Source organism: Plasmodium knowlesi, assembly GCF_000006355.2.
Source record: "Plasmodium knowlesi strain H genome assembly, chromosome: 14".
Lineage (NCBI taxonomy): Eukaryota > Apicomplexa > Aconoidasida > Haemosporida > Plasmodiidae > Plasmodium > Plasmodium knowlesi.
This window is the reverse complement of record NC_011915.2, coordinates 137,022-156,512: the sequence shown is the minus strand read 5'-3', so window position 1 is coordinate 156,512 and position 19,491 is coordinate 137,022. Positions and strand designations below refer to the sequence as shown.

The 19,491-nt window shown below is 35.2% G+C and overlaps 7 protein-coding genes across 7 annotated transcripts; 3 read left to right on the top strand and 4 right to left on the bottom strand.

Annotated features, from left to right (window-relative positions):
- Nucleotides 1–158: 158 nt before the first annotated feature.
- On the top strand, nucleotides 159–3,089 carry PKNH_1403600 (LisH domain-containing protein, putative; the record flags this gene model as incomplete). The annotated part of the gene is made up of 1 exon (XM_002261890.1): nucleotides 159–3,089. The coding sequence occupies one exon, from the start codon at nucleotides 159–161 to the stop codon at nucleotides 3,087–3,089; it is 2,931 nt and encodes a 976-aa protein (XP_002261926.1).
- Nucleotides 3,090–4,522: 1,433 nt separating this feature from the next.
- Nucleotides 4,523–5,458, bottom strand: PKNH_1403500 (conserved Plasmodium protein, unknown function; the record flags this gene model as incomplete). The annotated part of the gene is made up of 1 exon (XM_002261889.1): nucleotides 4,523–5,458. One exon carries the CDS (start codon nucleotides 5,456–5,458, stop codon nucleotides 4,523–4,525), a length of 936 nt encoding a protein of 311 aa, XP_002261925.1.
- A 1,305-nt stretch (nucleotides 5,459–6,763) lies between these two features.
- PKNH_1403400 (SNARE protein, putative) lies at nucleotides 6,764–8,134 on the top strand (the record flags this gene model as incomplete). Its single annotated transcript, XM_002261888.1, has 5 exons — nucleotides 6,764–6,794; nucleotides 6,966–7,080; nucleotides 7,288–7,395; nucleotides 7,530–7,614; nucleotides 7,847–8,134. The coding sequence occupies 5 exons, from the start codon at nucleotides 6,764–6,766 to the stop codon at nucleotides 8,132–8,134; spliced, it is 627 nt and encodes a 208-aa protein (XP_002261924.1).
- A 1,032-nt stretch (nucleotides 8,135–9,166) lies between these two features.
- Nucleotides 9,167–10,065, bottom strand: PKNH_1403300 (methyltransferase, putative; the record flags this gene model as incomplete). The annotated part of the gene is made up of 2 exons (XM_002261887.1): nucleotides 9,167–9,671; nucleotides 9,899–10,065. The coding sequence occupies 2 exons, from the start codon at nucleotides 10,063–10,065 to the stop codon at nucleotides 9,167–9,169; spliced, it is 672 nt and encodes a 223-aa protein (XP_002261923.1).
- Nucleotides 10,066–10,379: 314 nt separating this feature from the next.
- Nucleotides 10,380–11,206, bottom strand: PKNH_1403200 (uncharacterized protein; the record flags this gene model as incomplete). Its single annotated transcript, XM_002261886.1, has 3 exons — nucleotides 10,380–10,562; nucleotides 10,722–10,830; nucleotides 11,145–11,206. The coding sequence occupies 3 exons, from the start codon at nucleotides 11,204–11,206 to the stop codon at nucleotides 10,380–10,382; spliced, it is 354 nt and encodes a 117-aa protein (XP_002261922.1).
- A 1,148-nt stretch (nucleotides 11,207–12,354) lies between these two features.
- On the bottom strand, nucleotides 12,355–15,039 carry PKNH_1403100 (uncharacterized protein; the record flags this gene model as incomplete). Its single annotated transcript, XM_002261885.1, has 1 exon — nucleotides 12,355–15,039. One exon carries the CDS (start codon nucleotides 15,037–15,039, stop codon nucleotides 12,355–12,357), a length of 2,685 nt encoding a protein of 894 aa, XP_002261921.1.
- Nucleotides 15,040–18,390: 3,351 nt separating this feature from the next.
- PKNH_1403000 (40S ribosomal protein S7-like protein) lies at nucleotides 18,391–19,174 on the top strand (the record flags this gene model as incomplete). The annotated part of the gene is made up of 2 exons (XM_002261884.1): nucleotides 18,391–18,809; nucleotides 19,009–19,174. 2 exons carry the CDS (start codon nucleotides 18,391–18,393, stop codon nucleotides 19,172–19,174), a joined length of 585 nt encoding a protein of 194 aa, XP_002261920.1.
- Nucleotides 19,175–19,491: the final 317 nt, after the last annotated feature.

Here is a 19,491-nt window from a genome sequence, read left to right as displayed (position 1 = left end):
GAAGCCAAACGAGCCTGGTTAGTGAAGCACTGCGCAAAAGTAGCATCACCCAGTTTGTTCCCACGTTTTGTTCCCTTTTTTTTTTTTTTTTTTTTTTTTTTTTTTTTAATGTACAAAAAGAAAAAGCTTGAAGAGTTAATGTTTCCGTTATAAATAAAATGAAAATACTCCTCTCATCAGATGAAGTTAATTTGCTTGTTTATCGCTATTTAGTAGAGAATGGATTTATCCATGCTGCCTACGCTTTTTTTAATGAAGCAAATATATCGAAAAACTCGTACTATATAAGTCATGATGAAAAGCTTCCATGCCATGCTCTGGTAACCTTTATGCAGAAGGCATTGGTATTTATATTTATAGAGTATCATACCGAACATAACAATGGTAGAATTTCCTGTAAGGAACCCTTTTCCCTTTTTAAAAGACATGAATGTTTTGCTGAGGAGAATGATTTATCAGAGGAACAGGAAAATAAAATAGGAATTCGGGAGAATGAGAAAAACAACAGCAATAATTTAAACACATGCTCCGCCAGTAGCAAAGCGTTTGGAAATAATAATGTCAATAGGACTAATCTGTCCAACTCTGTCAGCTTTAGTGATTTGAAAAATGATTCCAGCCTTAACAATGTTGATGGCCATGGCCCCAGCGGTGCTAATGCTAAGAAAAACCCCGTTAGCAAGAAAAATGGAGGGAAAATTGACAACGAGGAGGCCGACGGGAAAACCAATCAAGATAACAAAAAAAATATGAACCAGGTTAGTAACGGGAATGGTAAAGACACCAATAATAATTGCAGTAGTAATAATACAAATGATAGTAATGCCCCCAAGGCGAAAACGAATTCGAAGCCTAGCATTTACAGCAGCAGCTTTTCAAACTTTGCCTCGTTAAACTATAACGACAGCAATATATCTTTTAAGGATATCAAGAGGAATTACGCGAACATTTTCGCGCAAGGAAAAAAGTCCAAAAAAAGCTCTTCAAATAAGAAGAATAATAGTACTAACACCGGCGGCAGTAATAATGTGAGCAACAGAAGCAACAACAAGAATAGTGAGACCGACAGTGGCCATAACAACAGTGGCGGAGGAAACAGTAAAAAAAACGACTCGAGCGTTAGTAGCAATAGGAGCGAGGGAAAGGCACCCAACGTGAAAAACGAATCGGATGATGTGGGCCCTAGTGGGAATCAGCGAAAGAAATCTAAAGTTATGAAAATTGTGAGTAAATCCAATAAGGAGAATGAAGATGAGAATGGCAAATGTAACAACATGAGTGATAGCATCCTTTCTGATGATAAAGGAAAAGAGCATAATCACGTATCGGATACAAAGGAGGATAATGTGGAAGGCACTAAGCACAATGGTGCAAAAAAATACAATAACTTAAATAACAATATTAAAAAGAATAATGTAAACACATCATCCAGTGGCAAAGGAGCTAGTTTAAGCAATAACAACAACGCCAATGGGAAGAAAAAGGAGTTAAGTGGTGGGAACGCAGGTCAAAATAACAATTCATCAAATAAGAAAAAGAAAAAAGTGAAAAAAAAGAAAAAAGAAAGTACATCCAGTAATTCAACAAATAATAGCAAGAAAACGATAAAAAGTTCGTTACAAAAGGAGAAAAATGAAAAGGGTAATAAGAGCGTCACATCGAAGCAGAAAAAAAATGACAGACAGGACAGTGATGATGAGGAGGAGGATGAAGACTGCGATGATGAAGTGTCTGATGAAAACTCAGAAGAGGATTCCGAATTTTCTAATGACAATGAAGGTTATAATAATGAAAACGATTGCAATGCCCCTATGGAGGACAGTGCCAATAATTCTGCACAAGGAAGGGATAATCCCTCAAGCAGTTCTATTAACAATAATGCGACAGTGGATGATAAATCGAATGATGATACGTATGCTAATTTTAAGAAGAATAGCGGTACGAATATCATTTCGAATAATCATTCACACAATTCTACCATCGACGGGGTTAAAAATGAAAATAGTAACCCCCATATAATAATGACGCATTACGATGGCTTCCCTAATAATGCGTATGATGGAAATTTACAGGAAGATGCATTAGCAAAAGAAAAATCGTTAAATGGTAACAATTCAAAGTACGCAACTATGCTAAAGGGAGAGTTTGGTGAACAACCCCCCGCAGAGGTGGAAGGAATAGAAGAGAATAATAACTCAAGTAAAAGTGAATTTAATTTTAGTTTTACAAATTTTCTGAATAAGAAAATAAGTTCTATTTTTAATAACACTTCTGGTAATGATGACTTAATTGAGAAAAAGCATAATAATGATTGCAATGACAGTACTGTGAAGGATGCCTCGAATAACGAACAGGTGCTACCGCAAGATGCGCAAGATCCCCCAACGAGTGAAGCCTACGAAAGCGTCAGCAGTAGTAAACATTCGTACAACAAATTTAGCCAAAAGGGCAAGCTGATAAAGGATGAATATATGGAGGCTAAATACGAAAAGGAGCATCTCGCAAAGGAACAAAGGAACGAGGCGAAAGATGTAGCAGGGGAGGTAGGGGCACCTGCGAAGAAACAGAAAAGACCATACGATTACAATAGTGATATGAAAGTGCAAGAGGGAGGAGATACACAACAAATGGAAGAAGACGAAAATGATAAAATATGTGTAGAGGAGAAAAAGAGGAAGAAGTCTTCCATTTATGAAGAAAATTATAAAAACGAAATGAACAAGGAGTTTTTTAAAAAACTAACGCAGACATCGGCAAATAAGGGGGATAGCAAATGTGAAGAGGGTAGTGGTTCATTGGATATGAAGGAGGAAAGTGAAGATGATGAACTTGGTAGGGGAGTAGAAAAACAGGGAATGGACAATGAATTGGAACGACCCCAAAATGGTGATTTGCACCATTGCGGGAATGATGGAAATGAGGAATTGGCTAAGGCAAAAATATGTGAACAAAATAAAATATCTATTAATAATTCTGATAAAAATTATTATAACAGAAGCCCTAGTACTGCCCACGGGGATGATCACGAATCGTATGATAAGATGGATGAAAATTACCATGGGGAAGGGAATTTTTTAAAAACAAACTGAAAAAAAAAAAAAAAAAAAAACGGAAGTTACGGAGGTGTACACATAGTAGTAAGTGAGGTAGACGAAGGAAGGAGCCAAAATTGAGTAATATAAATGGATCATTGTGCTAGAAAAAAAAAAAAGTTGAAATGAAGAAGTTTATTATTATTATATATTATGATTATAACGCTAGCCATGTGATAATAAAAATGGAAAGGAATTAAAATAACAACCCTAAATCTGGTGAAGAATTAACAGAAGAACAAAAAAAAAAAAAAAAAAAAATCAAACTATTCAGAAGAAAACTGACATCTGATTAATTAAAAGACGTATATATATATATATTTGATAGTATGTGTACTTCTCATATATATATATATATGCAGAATTTTTTTTTTTTTTTGCCATCAGGCACTAAATTTTTTTTTCTGTAAAAGCTCAACGTATTAAATTACCAGATTATTATTCTGAAGGAATAACTAAAGAGATAATAATCTTTTACAAAATCGGTTTTTATCATCCAAATTAGCAGAATTTGCCATTTCAGTACTTTTTCATTCCCTTTTTTTTTTTTTTTTTTATTTTTACCTACCATTTGTATTTATTCAGAATTAAATATTGCTGTAGTGTGTTAAATGGAAAGAAAGAAAAAAAAAATAATAATGAACCCAAGAGAATTATCGCATATACATAGCGTGCGAAATCGCACACCATATATGTGTATATGTTAGGTCAAAATATACTAATTGTAATTAAAAGAGTGTATTTATAGAAGTAAAAAATAAATGTTAATTTTTCTCTTCCCCTTTTTTTTTTTTTTTTTTTTTTTTTTTTTTATTAAGTTGTTAAACTTTAATCTGTTTCGTTTATTATTTTTTGATAATTACATATAGATTCCTTCTTTCCTTTTTTTTCTTTTTTTTAATGTCTGATAAAGTGAAAATGTTTTTCATTTGTACATTTTTCCCTTTTTCATTTTCCCACTTTTCATTTTGCCTTTTCTTCATATTACATTATATGGAACTGGGTTTTCCCCCGCAAACACACCTTCGCGCTGACGAGTGTAGATGCTCTTATGCATACATTTACATGCGCGCCAAGAGGCGCCTAGTCATATACACTTGTATAGCTGCTTGTAGGCACTAGGCCCATTTCATATGCCTCATTTGTTTTAAAAACTTTCTCACTTGGCAGTGAAAACAAATAGTTATAATGCGAAACGCTAAAAAAAATTATATACTAACAACGCAGGGCAGGAGGTATATATATATTATTACATTTTTTGTACCCGCCCTTCGTAGCTTCAAAGTTGGGTAGCTAGCGTAGCTGTGTGAATTTTTTTCAAACGAAACAGGAAGAATTGCATGATACTAAACAAAAAAAAAAAAGGGGGCGACGAGTGGTCTACGCCGGGAAAGAGCTCGTATGTTTGACACACGAAGAGGTTAAAAGGGTTACTTCCGCAAGGAATCTAAAACACAGTTGTACTGTTCAATCACACTTTTCCGTTTTTCTTCGTACTGAATTGCAGTTATACATTTTTGTGAAATAACATCCTCCTTGCATTTTAAGATAAGTATCCACGCCTCCTGTTGGCCCAAAAATAGGAGGTAGGGGTTTTCGACGAGGTTTTCATTAATATCGAGTTGGTAACCGCATATTTTATTTTTAACCATATATAGCTTATCTTTATAAAATATTTTTAATATAGTCATATTTTCATTTACAAAAAGAGCATTTTTTTTCCTCTTCCCGGATACACGAGCATTTAGTAATCTTGGATCGTATTCTACTTTTACATTTTCCTTAATTAATTGTATGAAACTTTTGGAAGTATCAGCTTTTAAATCGCTTAAAATGTTAAAAAAAATTGTGCTGCACTTGTTTAGTGATAAGACGGACAAGCCATTTAGTTGTTTGGATATTTGAAGATCATACTCATCGCCCATTAAGTAAAAGTTTTCGCAAAATGCATCATCATAGAATGCGTAAGAATTATGTAATTCGTGAAGGCTATTCTTTTTAAAAATATTTTCCTTGTTTTTTTTTTCACATTTTAGGAGTTTCTCTAATTTTTCTACGATCTGTTCATCAGACACAGAATCATTGGACGATTTTAATTTTCCTAATAAGTACTCTTCCTTTGTTTTCTTCTTCAATTTTTTGTGTGATATTTCTGAATTGTTAAAAACTAAAGCAAATGTTTCATCTTCCTTAAGGTTATCCTCCAGGTTCAGCAATGGCTCTTCTCTGAAGGTTATTTTGGCTAGCGAAAAATCTTTCGTGTTTTGTTGGCTTTGCTTAATTAGAAAATAATACTTGCTCGGTTTTTCCTGGCAGGTGTGCTGAAGCACTTTCTCCACAACAGTTTTGTAAATTTCCTCCGACATGGTGTTGGTGTTGGTGTTGTTTGTTGGTTGTGTTGGTTGTTTGTTGGTGTCGGGGGTTGTGTAGGAACTGAGTGTGCACATTTTGTATTTTTTTAACTTTGTAATGTGTGAAAGGATTAATGCGTTGACAAGTACGTTGGTTGTTTCGTTCTTTTGAGAATCCTGCGGGTAGACTTAACGCATGCGCGCGCAGATAACTTCGGGTTGTTGCACAGCTGATGACCATTCATCCTAGACGTTAAAAAATTAAAAGCTACTTATACCAATGCCAACAGAGTGGGGACAGGAGGGATACACAGAAAAAAAGAAAAACGTTAAAATTATATTATATACACACGTATTTTATTTGGCCGTTATACAGAAAAAAAAAAGAACAAAAAAAAAAAAATGCTTCAGTTGCACAAACACTTGCATGTATAAAACTCAAGCGCTGGGAGTGTAGCATTCTCACGCCATTTTCCCATTACCTGATATACTTCTTTATCCTACCATATGGCGTCATCCGAAAGTGAGAGAAAAAAAAAATCCTATTTAAAATTTATTTTTCCATTTTAGCATTTTGAAAAATGTTCACAATTGTTTCATCTCTGCTTTTTTTTTTTTTTTTTTTTTTTTTTTTTTTCTTTACTTTTGCGAGTTTAGTAATGGATGCGATGTTATACCATGCCGCCTACAAAATTTGCAGTTCATGTGAGCACGGCGAATTACACCCGCCTCCCCTTTTAAGCGCCGAGTACTTTGCGCACCATTGGGTAAACATATTTTAATCTTTGCTATGCTGATTGGAATTTACGTCGACAAGGTTTTACACTTTGCATATATTCTGTAGCCATTAGAAAAAAAAGGTTTTCCTCCCCTATGTGCCTCTATGTACAAATATGTACATGTATATGTATGTAAACGATTACGCACATATATGGTATAGTGTTAACTCGATCATAGCATAAACTAAACCTCTTTTTTGGATTATTAAGGGCTGCTTAATTTTTTCCAAGGATATTTATTTTGTGAAGGAATTATATGCATATTTTATGACCGCAAGCACATTACTCATTTTTCACACATATGTCACTTCGCAAACGGAATACCTACATAAAGGGGTTAAGGTGAAGGTGCACCCATACTATATGCATGTGCAAGCACATATAGGTTGTAGTACGCGCAGGAAAGAAGGCTCGAGGTAACTGAGAAAGGGAATCTAACAGAATAGGTAGCAGCTAGGAAACCTATACATAATCTACAAAAGAGAAGATAAGCCTTGAACAAATAAAAGAATAAACAAGTACCCATTTAATACGGAAAAAAATGTCTATAATTTACGGTTTAGTAGCAAGAGGTGATAAAGAATACGAGTGAAAAATTGAAACTTGAAAATATGGGAAACATGCCCAGTACATGCTGCGCGGAGCAGACGTATATTTTATGCAAACACATGTGTACGAACATGTGCACAGATGACCGTATGGGCAAAAGCCACAGATGCATTTTTTATTATCCCCCTCTTTAGACAAAACAGTACTTGCAGAATACACCGAATTCGGAGGAAATTTTTCTAACATAAGCAGACTACTTCTGGAGATTATTCCCCCCCATTCTGCGAGGAAATCTTACATCTACGATGAGTACTCTTTTGAGGGGAGCAAATGGAGCAATCCGTTCCAAAGAGAGAGATCGATGCAGAAAAAAAAAAAAAAAAAAGGCGCTCATGAGGACATCGTTATTAGCCCCAAATTGCATATTTATATAAGTGGGCAAACTTGCATGTTCGGTTTCCCTATTACAAAGATTCTTTTTTTTTTTTTTTTTTTTTTTTTTCCACCCCACTTTAGCTACGTTTTTCACCAGCTCATGAAAAATGGCATCACGTTCATGGCCATGACGGACAAGGAACTAGGTTTCCTAACCCCCTACGCTTTTCTAGAAGAAATATCGAAAGTGTAAGGCAGTGGCTATATTTTAAGGGTCGCTCCGCGTCATCTGATAGGTGTACGTGAATATGTGTGTATGCATGTAAGTGGATATATATTTTTTTTTTATTTATTTCCCTTCCCCCCTTTCCCCTCTTTTACAGTTTCTTTAAGCACTTTAATTACACGTCTGATTTTATTGCCCTATCACTGGATGAAGAGTTTAAGCCCGTTTTGAGGGAAAACATGGTAAGTGCGAAACTGTGCCGTTTTTTCTGTTTGGCAAAAGGAAGCATTAACGTTACGTAGAATCCAGACTGGGGTACCCAAACGTGCATGTACACATTATAGGAAATCTCGCAAAAGCACAAAAATTGTAGCTCCTCTACCTTTCTACAACCAACACACCCAAAACCGGATACTACACAACCAACCAACCAACCAACCAACCAACCAACCACCAACACCACCCCCTCTGCAGAGAATCTTCAACAACTACGAATCGAACGATGTGCATAACATAAAAAACAAAATAAGCAACATACAAAACATCATCATCGAAAATATTGAGAAGATACTGGAAAGGAGAGAAAAAATAGACATTCTAGTTAACAAGAGTGAAAAATTATATCAGGAAAATATAAGTTTCAGGCGCCAAGCCATGAGACTAAATTTTTTTATGTGGATGGAAGATAATAGATTTCTTATTTACTTCATTTCGTCAATAGCAATTTTTGTTTTCCTCATTTGGTCCTTCTATAATGTGTAAAAATGGGTATTGAAGGGGGAGAAGTGAATAACTTGAGGATGGAAAAAAAAAAAAAAAAAAAAAAAAAAAAAAAAAAAAAAAACAGTTAAAAGGTGAGCTCCCGTGTGAATTAAAAAAATTTAAGTAATCCCATGCTGCGTGGGTAAATTGAGCAAGCATTAAACGGAAAAGAGTTTAAACTTGCAGCGCACATACATAAGGCACATAGAAAGCTAAACCAATTTGATACTAGGAAAAGCGTGCCAAGACTATAGTGATGGTTTAGTGCTCCTTCTAAATGATCAATTTTTAGGGAGCACTTTCTCTAACTTTTTTTTTTTTTTTTTTTTTTTTTTTTAAATTATGAAGATATAGCGTTACATTTTATTTTCTTCCCTTTCATTGTGGTATCCGACGAAATCTGTCCGTACGTATTTTGATTCTTCTTATTTGTTCATTTATTTATTTCGTCTTTTGTCCCACTTCATTGTTTTAACGTCTTTACGGCACCGTTCTGCGGAGCCATTTTTTTTTTTTTTCTACATACCGCTGTCCCACCTTGTATTTCCATTCCCTCCGCCCACGATCCTTTCAAACGCACATCGCACATTTATATATAATTCATTTTCCCCGTTTGTTTACGTATTTCACGCATCGGTTTTCATTATACATGGATTTAGCAACAGGACGATTTCGCAAAATTGGAGAAACATCTATATGTGGCATTTTTTTTTAAATTATAAACCTCTTATCAAGTTCATTATTGTTAAAAAATTGCAACACTGAAGGTTGACGATGTCGCGTGATATACATGTAGCGCACAATTGTTGAAATATAACAAAAGGAGGGCAAAGAAGGAGAAAAAAAAAAAAAAAAAAAAAAAAAAAGAGGCGGAAGAAAAAAAGCACAGGCTCTGTTACGATTGATTCACACCAATTATTATGTCTTCCTCTATTTTTTATGGTGTGTATGGACTTGGGATATACTAACATGTAATTGTGTGTTACGAGCATGTATTTAGAAAAAGAAAAATGACTTGGTAACTTCAAAGCATTAGGAACCTTTTTTGCTAAGTTTGTAAATAAAAATGGTTTCATTTAATGTTTTTTTCTTTTTCAGTTCTGTGTAATTGAACCTACTGGATATATTTCCATCATTCAATATTTCGTTTGGCCTGTTATTCTTTTCCATGAGAAGGTATATAACTCCCTTATCACTGACATAGTCATATACGCTTAAGAGAAATTTTAAAATAATTTCTCTTCCATATTTTCCCCCTGCGTAGGATGCAACAATATCTGTTTTGTTCATTTCTTCCTCTTCTGTCACAACATAAGGGGGGTTAAATAAGACCAGATCAAATTGTTTGCAGTGCTTCAAGTTGCTAAACAAATCGGTATTAATTATTTCGACGTTTGAAATTTTATTTTCGAGTGTTAACTTCCTTACGCATTTACAGGCCTTCTCGTTAATGTCAAGACAGTACAGCAGGTTAATTTTCTTCTTCCTTTTCAGCAGTAGTTCGTACAGGGACAAAATCAGATAGCCACTTCCTGTTCTGTAGAGGGGGATAGTCAAAAAAGTTCATGCGGGCAAAAGTAAATTTGTGTATGTGTAGGTATATACAAAGGTTCATATACGTGTGAAGAAGGCGCTTATAAATATGCTTCCGCTCTTTTCTACACACGCATAGTTGTGTCAAGGGATTTGCCTTAAAATATAATATTATTATTTTATTTATTTATTTATTTTATTTTATTTTTTTTTTTTCGTTCTTGAAGTTACCCCATTTCTAGAGCCGCGTGAACAGTTGGTGAAATGGTTTCAACATCTTCTTCTAGAGCCTCAAGAAAAGTGAACGTATCACTGCTTGGCAAGTACACATTTTTCCTGAGCTCTTGGTTGCTATAAATGTGGTGAAAATTTATTTTCACCTCAGGGCAAGATTCCATATTTCGAAGGAGTGTTATTTTGATAATTATAAAAATATGTTTGTGCTGATAATGTGGAGAGTTATGGCGAATATTTTACGCAATCTTATTATATTGGAAGAAAGGGGTTACATCAGTTTGGTAATATTATCAATGGTGTGTTCAATCGTAGGTGCAGTGTGTACGAAAAGGAGTTTTACTTTTTCAAAAAAGGTAATATTTGAGTGTCCAAAACGAGGGCAAAAGGAGAAAAATTCACTTGCAGTCTTGCACACTAAATATTATACTAACTGGTATCACTAAGCAGTACATAAAAAGTAGCAGTGAAGCGAAGGTTATATTTGGCTTGGGCCTAACATATTTTCTGGGCCATTATTTTTAAAGTTATAGGAGGGCAGTTTCTGCAAAAGGGTCTTATGTACTTCGTCTTCCAGCATCCTTTCGTACAACCAGGTGAATCGGTCAGAGAGTATTTCCTGTTTATTTAATTGTTCGTAGCGAAGCGTCCAATAAATATTCTACAAATGGAAAAGGTAAAGGAAGGAGTAGGAAATGGGATAGAAAAAAAAAAGGGGAATGAAATGGTACAATTTTCTTCTGTTCTTTTCCTGGTGAGAATAAAATATAAGTTTTTTTTTATTTCCACTGAAAGGAAGTTAATAGGGAAATTCTTTTACCTTTATGCCTCCCAACCAATAGGGCGCAGTTAGAAGGACGATGAAGAATGGACCGACATTAGCTTTAGTCCAAAAATAGTCTTCGCTGAAAAATCTACGACAACTTGCACTAATAATTCAGGAAAAAGAAAAGGGGGGGGAAGGGTTCATGGAGAGGAAATTTTAAAAGTGGTCCACGAATTTTTCAAAAAGGTGCACACGTGAAAATACACATATGAGGATATATATGCGTGGATATAACACGGTGGCCAATACGTTAGAAATAGGTCTCTCTTTAAATTGGCTTAACTGATCCGCGTTCTAACTCATACATGCGCCAATTTGTTCATTGGTGAATATTCATACAGGGATAGGCCCCTATGTGTGTACGCGCTTATGCACATATGTACATTTGCTTCTTAATAACTGGACCTTCTGTCATACCTTTTACACCAGGTGTAGCTACGCGCGAAACCTCTGCCAACGCTTTTTACGAATGATAGCATTTTCAAACTTTGTTGTGATTATACAGAAATGCGTACGAGCATGGGGGAGTTCAAGAGGAGGTTAATATATTTCAATCCAGGAAAACACGCTAATACGTTTACTACTTTCTCTTGTACTCACTCATATGTGATAATGCTATGTGAGGTATGTTATCTCAATGGGGTGTACAAAAAATAAATAAATAAATAAATAAAATAAAATAAAATAAAATAAAATGCTTTCATGTATATAGAGAAGTGGAAAAATTGAAGGAGAAATTTTGTTAATCCCTCATTTTGTTAAAAAGAAATGATAAAAAGAGTACTATCGCGAAGGGGTAGGTACATAAATACAAATGTGCAGTGGATACATAAATGCAGCGTATGTGTATATTTTTCTGTTACTTATTTTGTTCGTCGAGGATTATTATTACGTGACAGGAAATATGCGAAATGTGGTTAAAATAAAATTGTGTACCACTGACCTTTGTGCCAAAATTAGAGAAGCTTATACGAATATAGGATGACACGTACACGTTCTTTGCGTTTTTTTAAAATTTTTTTTTCTTTTTCTTTTTTTTTTCAAACGTGAATTGTTTCTTACATAGATAATTTTTTTTAGGAACAATTTAATGTTCAATTGTGGTAAATGAGAGGTTGCCTTTTTTGGCCTTTTCGCGGGTGATATGTTTGCCTTGTTGTGTGGAAATGTTCTCCTCGTTGTACACATGCTCAATGGGGCATTTTAAAGCAGTTCATTTAAAAATTGTTACATTACTTAGGGGGGGGTTTAAACAAAAAAAATAAATAAAAAAATAAAATAATAAAATAAATAAAAAAATAAAAAAATAAAATAAAAAAATAAAATAAAATAATTAAATGTCCATATTATTCAAAAGTGGAGAATTCATATGGAGATATTATTTATGTATGACCATGCGGATTGTATGCATTGGCACGTGTGGAGACAAACAAGGGGGAAGGAGTCGTAACAGGATTGGGAGCAAGGACTTTCCGCAGCGTAAAAAAGGTGTTAAGGGAAATCTGAAGTCCGGAGGCACGTACAAAACGTGTACAGAACGCTTATGGAACGCACATAACCCCGTGAAGGAAAAAGTAAAAAAAATTTCACGGCGAATGAACCTATATACACACTACATGGGAAAGAGCTACGCAAGGAAACTCTTAAACTGTTTTGCCGAGGAGAATCGCAAATTTTGGGCAATTAGGTTTCGTCTTCGTGTGTACCAGAAATGGAAGAGGTTGTTTAACTGTAACAGCTGATCGTGGCTCATGTAGTTACTTTTGTTTAAATTGAAAAGTCGTTCAATTAATAATGAAAATAATTCATCATCCAAATTTAAGGCGTCCAGTTCGTTTAGGCACATTGCGCAAATTATCAATTCCTCAGAATTGAACGATTCCAGTTTTCTAATTATTTCTCGAATGATACATTTTGTGAAGGGTCTATATATCTCGCTAGTTTTAGAAAACGGTAAAATGTTAGAATCCGTTTTGGTTCGGTATTCGAATTTTTCCCGTTCGCCGAAATTTAATCTTACCAATGCTATTAGTAGGAGCATGATCGTTCTGCCACCTAAAGCGGGGGTTCTGAAATATATGGAGTGCAAAAAGGTTTTAAAAATTTTGGGCAATGGTGTGTTCACATTTATCTGGTTATCCTCGCTTAGGTGCAGGTTTCTCTCAACGTCGTGATGATACGTATTTGTTTCGTTGCCATGGGGTTGTTCATTTTTCTGTCTTTCCTTTCCGTCATTTTTCATTTCCGCAGATGGGGGGGCACGCAATCGATGTTTTTCTCCCTCAATTTGCGTATGTTCACCATCGGGCGTGCTTTTCTTTGCCCCCGATTGATCATTTGGGCAATCCTTAAAAAAAAAGTCATTCGAAAAATCATACTCTTCCACGAGAAAGGATAATTGCGAATTGCTAATTTTTCTCCCCCTTTCATTGGATATAATAAAAGGAAGACTATTGGTATGTTTGAGGAGTAAGGAAGTGTCATATCTGTGTGTATTCATATGGATGATTAAGTCAATCGGTTTTTTATAGAATCTGAAGAGTCTAGTTAGCAATTCGAACATGATTACTCGGTATGGTGGGGTGGTGCTATAAATGCTTTCCGTAATTTTTTCTAGAATTATTTTTTCCAATTTTAAATAAATGTCGTATAATTCTTCTAAAGGTATTGTGTTAGCATTCACCTGAAGAATAGAGTTTATTTCGCGAAAAGCTTTGTCATTAGAAGTGGGCAGAATATAATTGCCCCTTCCGGGAGTATCATCAGTTTTATTCATTACATTGGACGAAGCATGTGGGGCATATTCTGTGGCGTCTTTTTCCAACTCTACATTTAATTTAACTCTATTTTTCGTGCATTTTTCCTGCGCGACATAATCTCCACATGGGCGATTTATCCTATCTGTTTGGTTCCTTTGAATGGAATGGTATTTTTTCCCTCCATTTTTTACATCATTCTGGAGGGTCTTATTTGGGTGAATCGTTTCTCTTCCCTCTGTGTGGTCTTCTCTCGTGTGAGATGCTTGCTCTTCATATTCTCCATTTTCACGAGCGATAATTTGACTTCTGCTTTGTTCGCTATGTGAATCTTGAATTGGGATTTCCCTATGATCAGAGTTTCCTTCATGTAGCATCAATTTCTTGTAACTTCCATCTGATGGTATGTTCCAACGTGGGTGTTGAATTAAGTTTCTCCCATCATTCGGATGATCACTTTGCACCTTTGGAATATTATCCGAGGTGGGGTTTCTTCTCCAGTGTGGCACATTCCCCTTTTCACCTAAACCATTGTACTGTTTTATTAGTATGTAGGCTTGGATGCAGTTAAGTATGGAGGAGAAGTCATTAAGCTCTAGATGCGTAATTTTATCCTTCAATTGTAGTATCTGATTTAGTAGCATAGGTAAGGGGGAGAAATAGTTTAGTCTAGAGAACCCATCAGCACACCAAGATAGGTACTTGATATTTGTATAGTATAAATTTTCTTTCACCGGTTTGTACAACTGATGGAGGATGTTCCTATCTGGTAGTACTTTGAGGTTTGCTAAACCTCTTAGTAAAAGTCCTGAGAAATCGGATCGGTACAAATCATTTTTGGATATATTTTTCTTTAAAGTGGCTACTAGTATGTTTAACAGATTAGGGTTATTACATCCAATTCTTCCGATAACATGTATCAAAAATGGAAGCCTTTTTATTTCCAATTCGTGAATCCTATTTATAACTGTGTTGTAAAAAGGTGTAATTTGGCAATGTATTTGAAAATCGTAAAAGAGAGCCAAGTCGTCTAGTATAAGTTGAATATCCCTCATTGATATGTGGGCATGTTTTTTTGAAATAATCTTTGCTATGGAGTAAATCCATTCTCTGTAAACTAAATCTTGATATTCTGTTAGTACCCTTAAGAGCCTATGTATAGACACCCCGTTTAAATTAACTGACGCATTGTATTTGCGGAAAAAATGAAATAACAAGGGCTCAATGGTTAGGTATACATTTCTGTTGGAATGCTTACTTAGGTAGTATACGAGGTCAATAATTTCGTAGCTATTAAAGGAGTTGGCATCTTTTTTTATGTCATTACATAGCTTCTGTAACTCTTTTGTGTTTCCACTTTTTAGCCATTGCACATTGACTATATACTTCTGCGCCTTTCTATTCAGTTTGAATGCGGGTTTCATGAACCCCACCCTCTTAGGGATTTGCGCCTGACTGAAGTGTTTTACATGACGGGACTTCCTGTAGACGAAGGGGTTGCCTCTGGCATGGAACCATTTCGCGGCAAGGCGCTTCTCGAGCAGGTAGGCATTCATCTAAACGAAGGTACGTCTACGCTCCTGCGTTTGGGTGTGCAAATTTGTAGTAACATTTCTAGGCGCTTCCCTTCGTAGCATCTGGGCCAATTGAGGGAAGTTTCCAGCGGGGCCTATTTTGCGCGCTCTATTCTTGGTGAGAGCTTTCAAGGAAACCGGAACGGATATTCGCAAAACGGTGGATTCATTCCCTCCTTAATCTGTTTATGAATTTTTCTAGTCGTTTAAAAAGATATTACTGAAATTTGAGGCAGTAGGCCAAGGGTGGTGACAGGAAAAAAGAGAAGCTGCAAATTAATTTGGTGCAAAAAGGAACCGTACCTTCACTGCACTGAACTGAACTCATTTTCTACATATGCTCGTGCTTTCCTTCGCTGAGCTTAACTTTTATCATGGCGATTAATTTATGATAATTTACCTCTGTTTTATGACGTACTGTTTACGACATCCCGTTTACGACATCCCGTTTACGACATCCCGTTTATAACTTTCAATTTTGAAGCGTTTCGGGCAGTTTTGTTCCCCAACAACGGTAAAAGGATGCAGATTGGACGGAGCTTTCTCAGTGGGTAAAGAATAACACGCGAGAAAAGGGCTAGTTGAAAAAACTCTCATACGACTTACTAACGTTAACCCATTCAAAGGATGGACAACGCTTATTTTTAATGTAGTCCTAATTCCCTGCGCATTTTTAATTTAAATAAATTTTTCATTTACAAGATATATGGTGGGAATACTAAAAGGGGGTGTGGGGCTCAATTATTCTATGCGAGCGATTTGGAGATGCGTATACATTTTTGCGAAACATATTTTTTCTAAATGGACAAAAATGAATTGCCGTAAAACATGATATTATCTTTTTGCATCCTTTTGAAAAAGTGCACATTTGTACTTTGGGTATTGTGTAAGGAGGGATTTCTGCGCATTCTGCTGACTGCAGGCGGTGTGCTGTCGGCCAAACCGTACCCCTAAGTTAGCTCCACGCATGTGTCCATGTGTCCATGTGTCCATGTGTGCAATGGAGTATATGCCGATACGAACAGAATATTCCTATCGTGTTATACGTAACCAGTTTGGTAGGGGCTCATTTATACATAGAACGAAAACAAAGGGAGAGGTCCACATGAGCATAAAAAAAAAAAAATACAGTAACCGTTGCTGAGATGAAGAAAATGTTGTAATGTATATTTTTGTCATGATATAATGATGGGCACCTACAAAATTGAACCTTTTTTTTTTTGGATATGACAAGAGTAGTATTATTTATCTCCCTCTTTGTCTGTGCAATGATGGTAAAATCGTTGAGCAGAAGGACCATTTCTCACGTATTTAAAGGTATGCACATATGTATATGCCATTTTGGGGGGGTGGGGTGAGGGTACTACGAGGAGTTACCTTTAAACAGGAGTGTATGCTTCTTTCTTTTCGTCCCTTTACTGAGCAGATACAATTTTTAAGTACTAAAAAACCTGCTTTAGTTTTATGCCTTTTATATCTCTATAACGGTATTTTCACTTTGGCTACATCGCTAGCATAAAAGGTGTGTTCACATTGTTGTGTACTGCACAGCCATATTAAACAGCTTAAACGGATACCCATTTTAATTTTTTACAGTATCTATTTTCCCCTTATGATAACATGTACGTCGAATGACGTTTGGAAAATTTTGTTCGCGTGATGTATCTTAAACTCACGACTGATATTGTCACAAAGAAAAAAAAAAAAAAAAAAAAAAAAAGCGTTAGGGGAACTACTTGTATACAAACCATTTAAATGGGGTGGTAAATGGTACTTACAATTTACAATTGTTCAGAAATAGGAATATATACCAAAAAAAATGGCATATATATATTTACTTTTTTTCTAGTCCTTGCGGGTGAAATTTCCATATATATTTACCGTATATAAAAAGTACTTATGCATGTATTATATACTCACATAAATACGTATATTTTTTTTATTCATGTATAGCCTTGTATTGTTTTCCCATTTCGGGGGGGGGGGCGGAAAAAAATAGAGCCTTAAGTGGTGTACTTAGGGGTTGCCGCACAAATGAAAACACATGTTGTGCTCTCACGAAAAAAATGCAAATAATGCGATAATACGGGAATTTTCAAATTGTCAAAATTTAAAATTCGTGATTTACTAAATGGAGGAAAGGTAAAGTATCGGCTTTTCTTAAAAATGAGATAAAATAAGAACGCAGCTTTTGTATGTTTACACGCCTGATTATTTAAATATATTGTATACCATAATAATTGTAAAAAAAACTCGGAGCGCCTTTTACCGCATACAATTTTTTTTTACAAACTATATATATGTAGTAGCACATGAATCAACAACGCCAAGAAAGAAAAAACATATAAATAAAATATAAAATTAGTTAAAAAAACGCCTTTGCTCATTTTTATACGTTTCGAATTTGTTAAAAAAAAAAAAAAAAAAAAGGAAATGCAAAAGAAAATTAAAACTAAATTGAACTTACGCTGAGAAAATTCATACGGAAATTTTACGTACGCCATTCTTTTTAACCTTTTTTTTTTTTTTTTTTCTTTTAATCCTTTTAAAATAAACCATCTTAGAAGGTAATAACAATTATATCTGCTCCTTTGTAAGATATATTATACTAATTCCCATTATTCGTACAAAAAAAGGTAAGGAAGAAAAAACAAAAGCCCGTTAGTGTACTTTTTATGAGGCGCACGGAGAAGGGGAACGTGCGAGTGAAGCGTATGTATGTTATGTTGTTCGCATGGTTTTATGTCAAATGAGAGGAGTATACTGAGTTATTCATTTGAACGCATTTTAATGCGTTAGAGCTGTATAGGGAAATATGCATTTTTGTGAAGCGCAAAATGATTAATAGTAGAGTACAAACCGTAATAGCAAAAATATATATTATGCGCGCATGGAAATGAAATAGTGCGAGGAATAGCCTTGCCCAGGGGAAACGCCATGAATGACGTTTCTTTGCAATCAAGTATTTGAGTGAATACACGTGTAGGCAATTATGTGAATTACATTACGTGCGCTGTGCCAGCGTTGTATGTTTAGGGGGTGATGAAGAACCCACTTTTGAACTTACATGAGGAAGGCTTGCGAACCTTTATATGTTACGTATACGTGCCACCCCTATGTGCCTACATTTGTGCGCAAATTGGAGATGCATATATATATATGTATGTATATATGTATGTATGTATGCATGTATGTATGTATGCATGTATGTATGCATGTATGTATGCACGTGTAGGGGCATGTGGCACCCTAAACGAACTGGTGTAGCAAATTACGTGACACATTTTTCACCTCTGCAGGCTACATGCAATTTGATAATTAAAGAAGGACAAAATGGTTTCTGTTAAGGCGAAAGTTCTAAAAAACAACCCCAGCGATTTAGAAAGAGAAATTGCGCAATGCTTGATTGACATCGAGTTATCAAGCTCATCGGATATAAAAAATGACGCGAAAGAAATTAAGATATTATCATGTGATTTGATAGAAGTTGAAAAAATAAAAAAAAAAACCATTCTAATTTATATTCCATATAAGATTTATACCACTTATGTAAGGAAAATACAAAGGAAACTCATCAACGAATTGGAGAAGAAAACCAAAAAGTATGTTGTGTTGGTAGCCAAGAGGACCATACTAAAGGCCAAGCAAAAAACCAAGTCCTTTAAAATAATTCCAAGGTCTAGAACTCTGACCAGCGTATATGACTCCATATTAGAGGACATCGTAGCTCCCAGCGAAATTGTTGGAAAGAGGTGAGTGCAGGCGAAAGGTCGTAAAAAAAAAGTGTTCATACGTGTACACATACACACCTGCATATGTGTATAATGTGCGTTCTGTGCATTGCGCGCAATGAGAGGAGTGCACGTTTCTAACAACCGGCGAGGAAATACGCCACCTATTATGCATTACCCACACTGACCCCCCTTGGTGAATCTTACCCCATTTTTGCAGAATAAGCATGAAGGCTGATGGAAAGAGATTATTTAAAATAATGCTCGACTCTAAGGAAAGGCAAAGAGATAACATCGAAGAGAAACTCATTAGCTTCGCAGCTGTGTACAAAAAAATCACAAAAAGAGACACAGTGTTTACTCTACCACCAACCAACGAAAAATGAAAGGGGAAATGCTATATGTGCGAAATGTTTAAAATAAGGGAATGTTTTTCCCATTTTTTATTTTTCAAAAATTTTTAATTTGAGTGCGAATTCTCAATAAATCTATAAACATTTCATTTATGTCCCCATGAAACGTGTATATATATTATACATATATGTGTTTTATGTTTTCCTTTTTTTTTTTATCGCATTGTTGTAACGGCTTGAATGTAATTTTTTTTTTTTTTTTTTTTTTTTTTATTTATTAACATAAGAGAAGAAGACTTGCAAAAAGAGGAAAAAAAAAAAAAAGAAAAAGAAAAAGAAAAAAAGGTTAA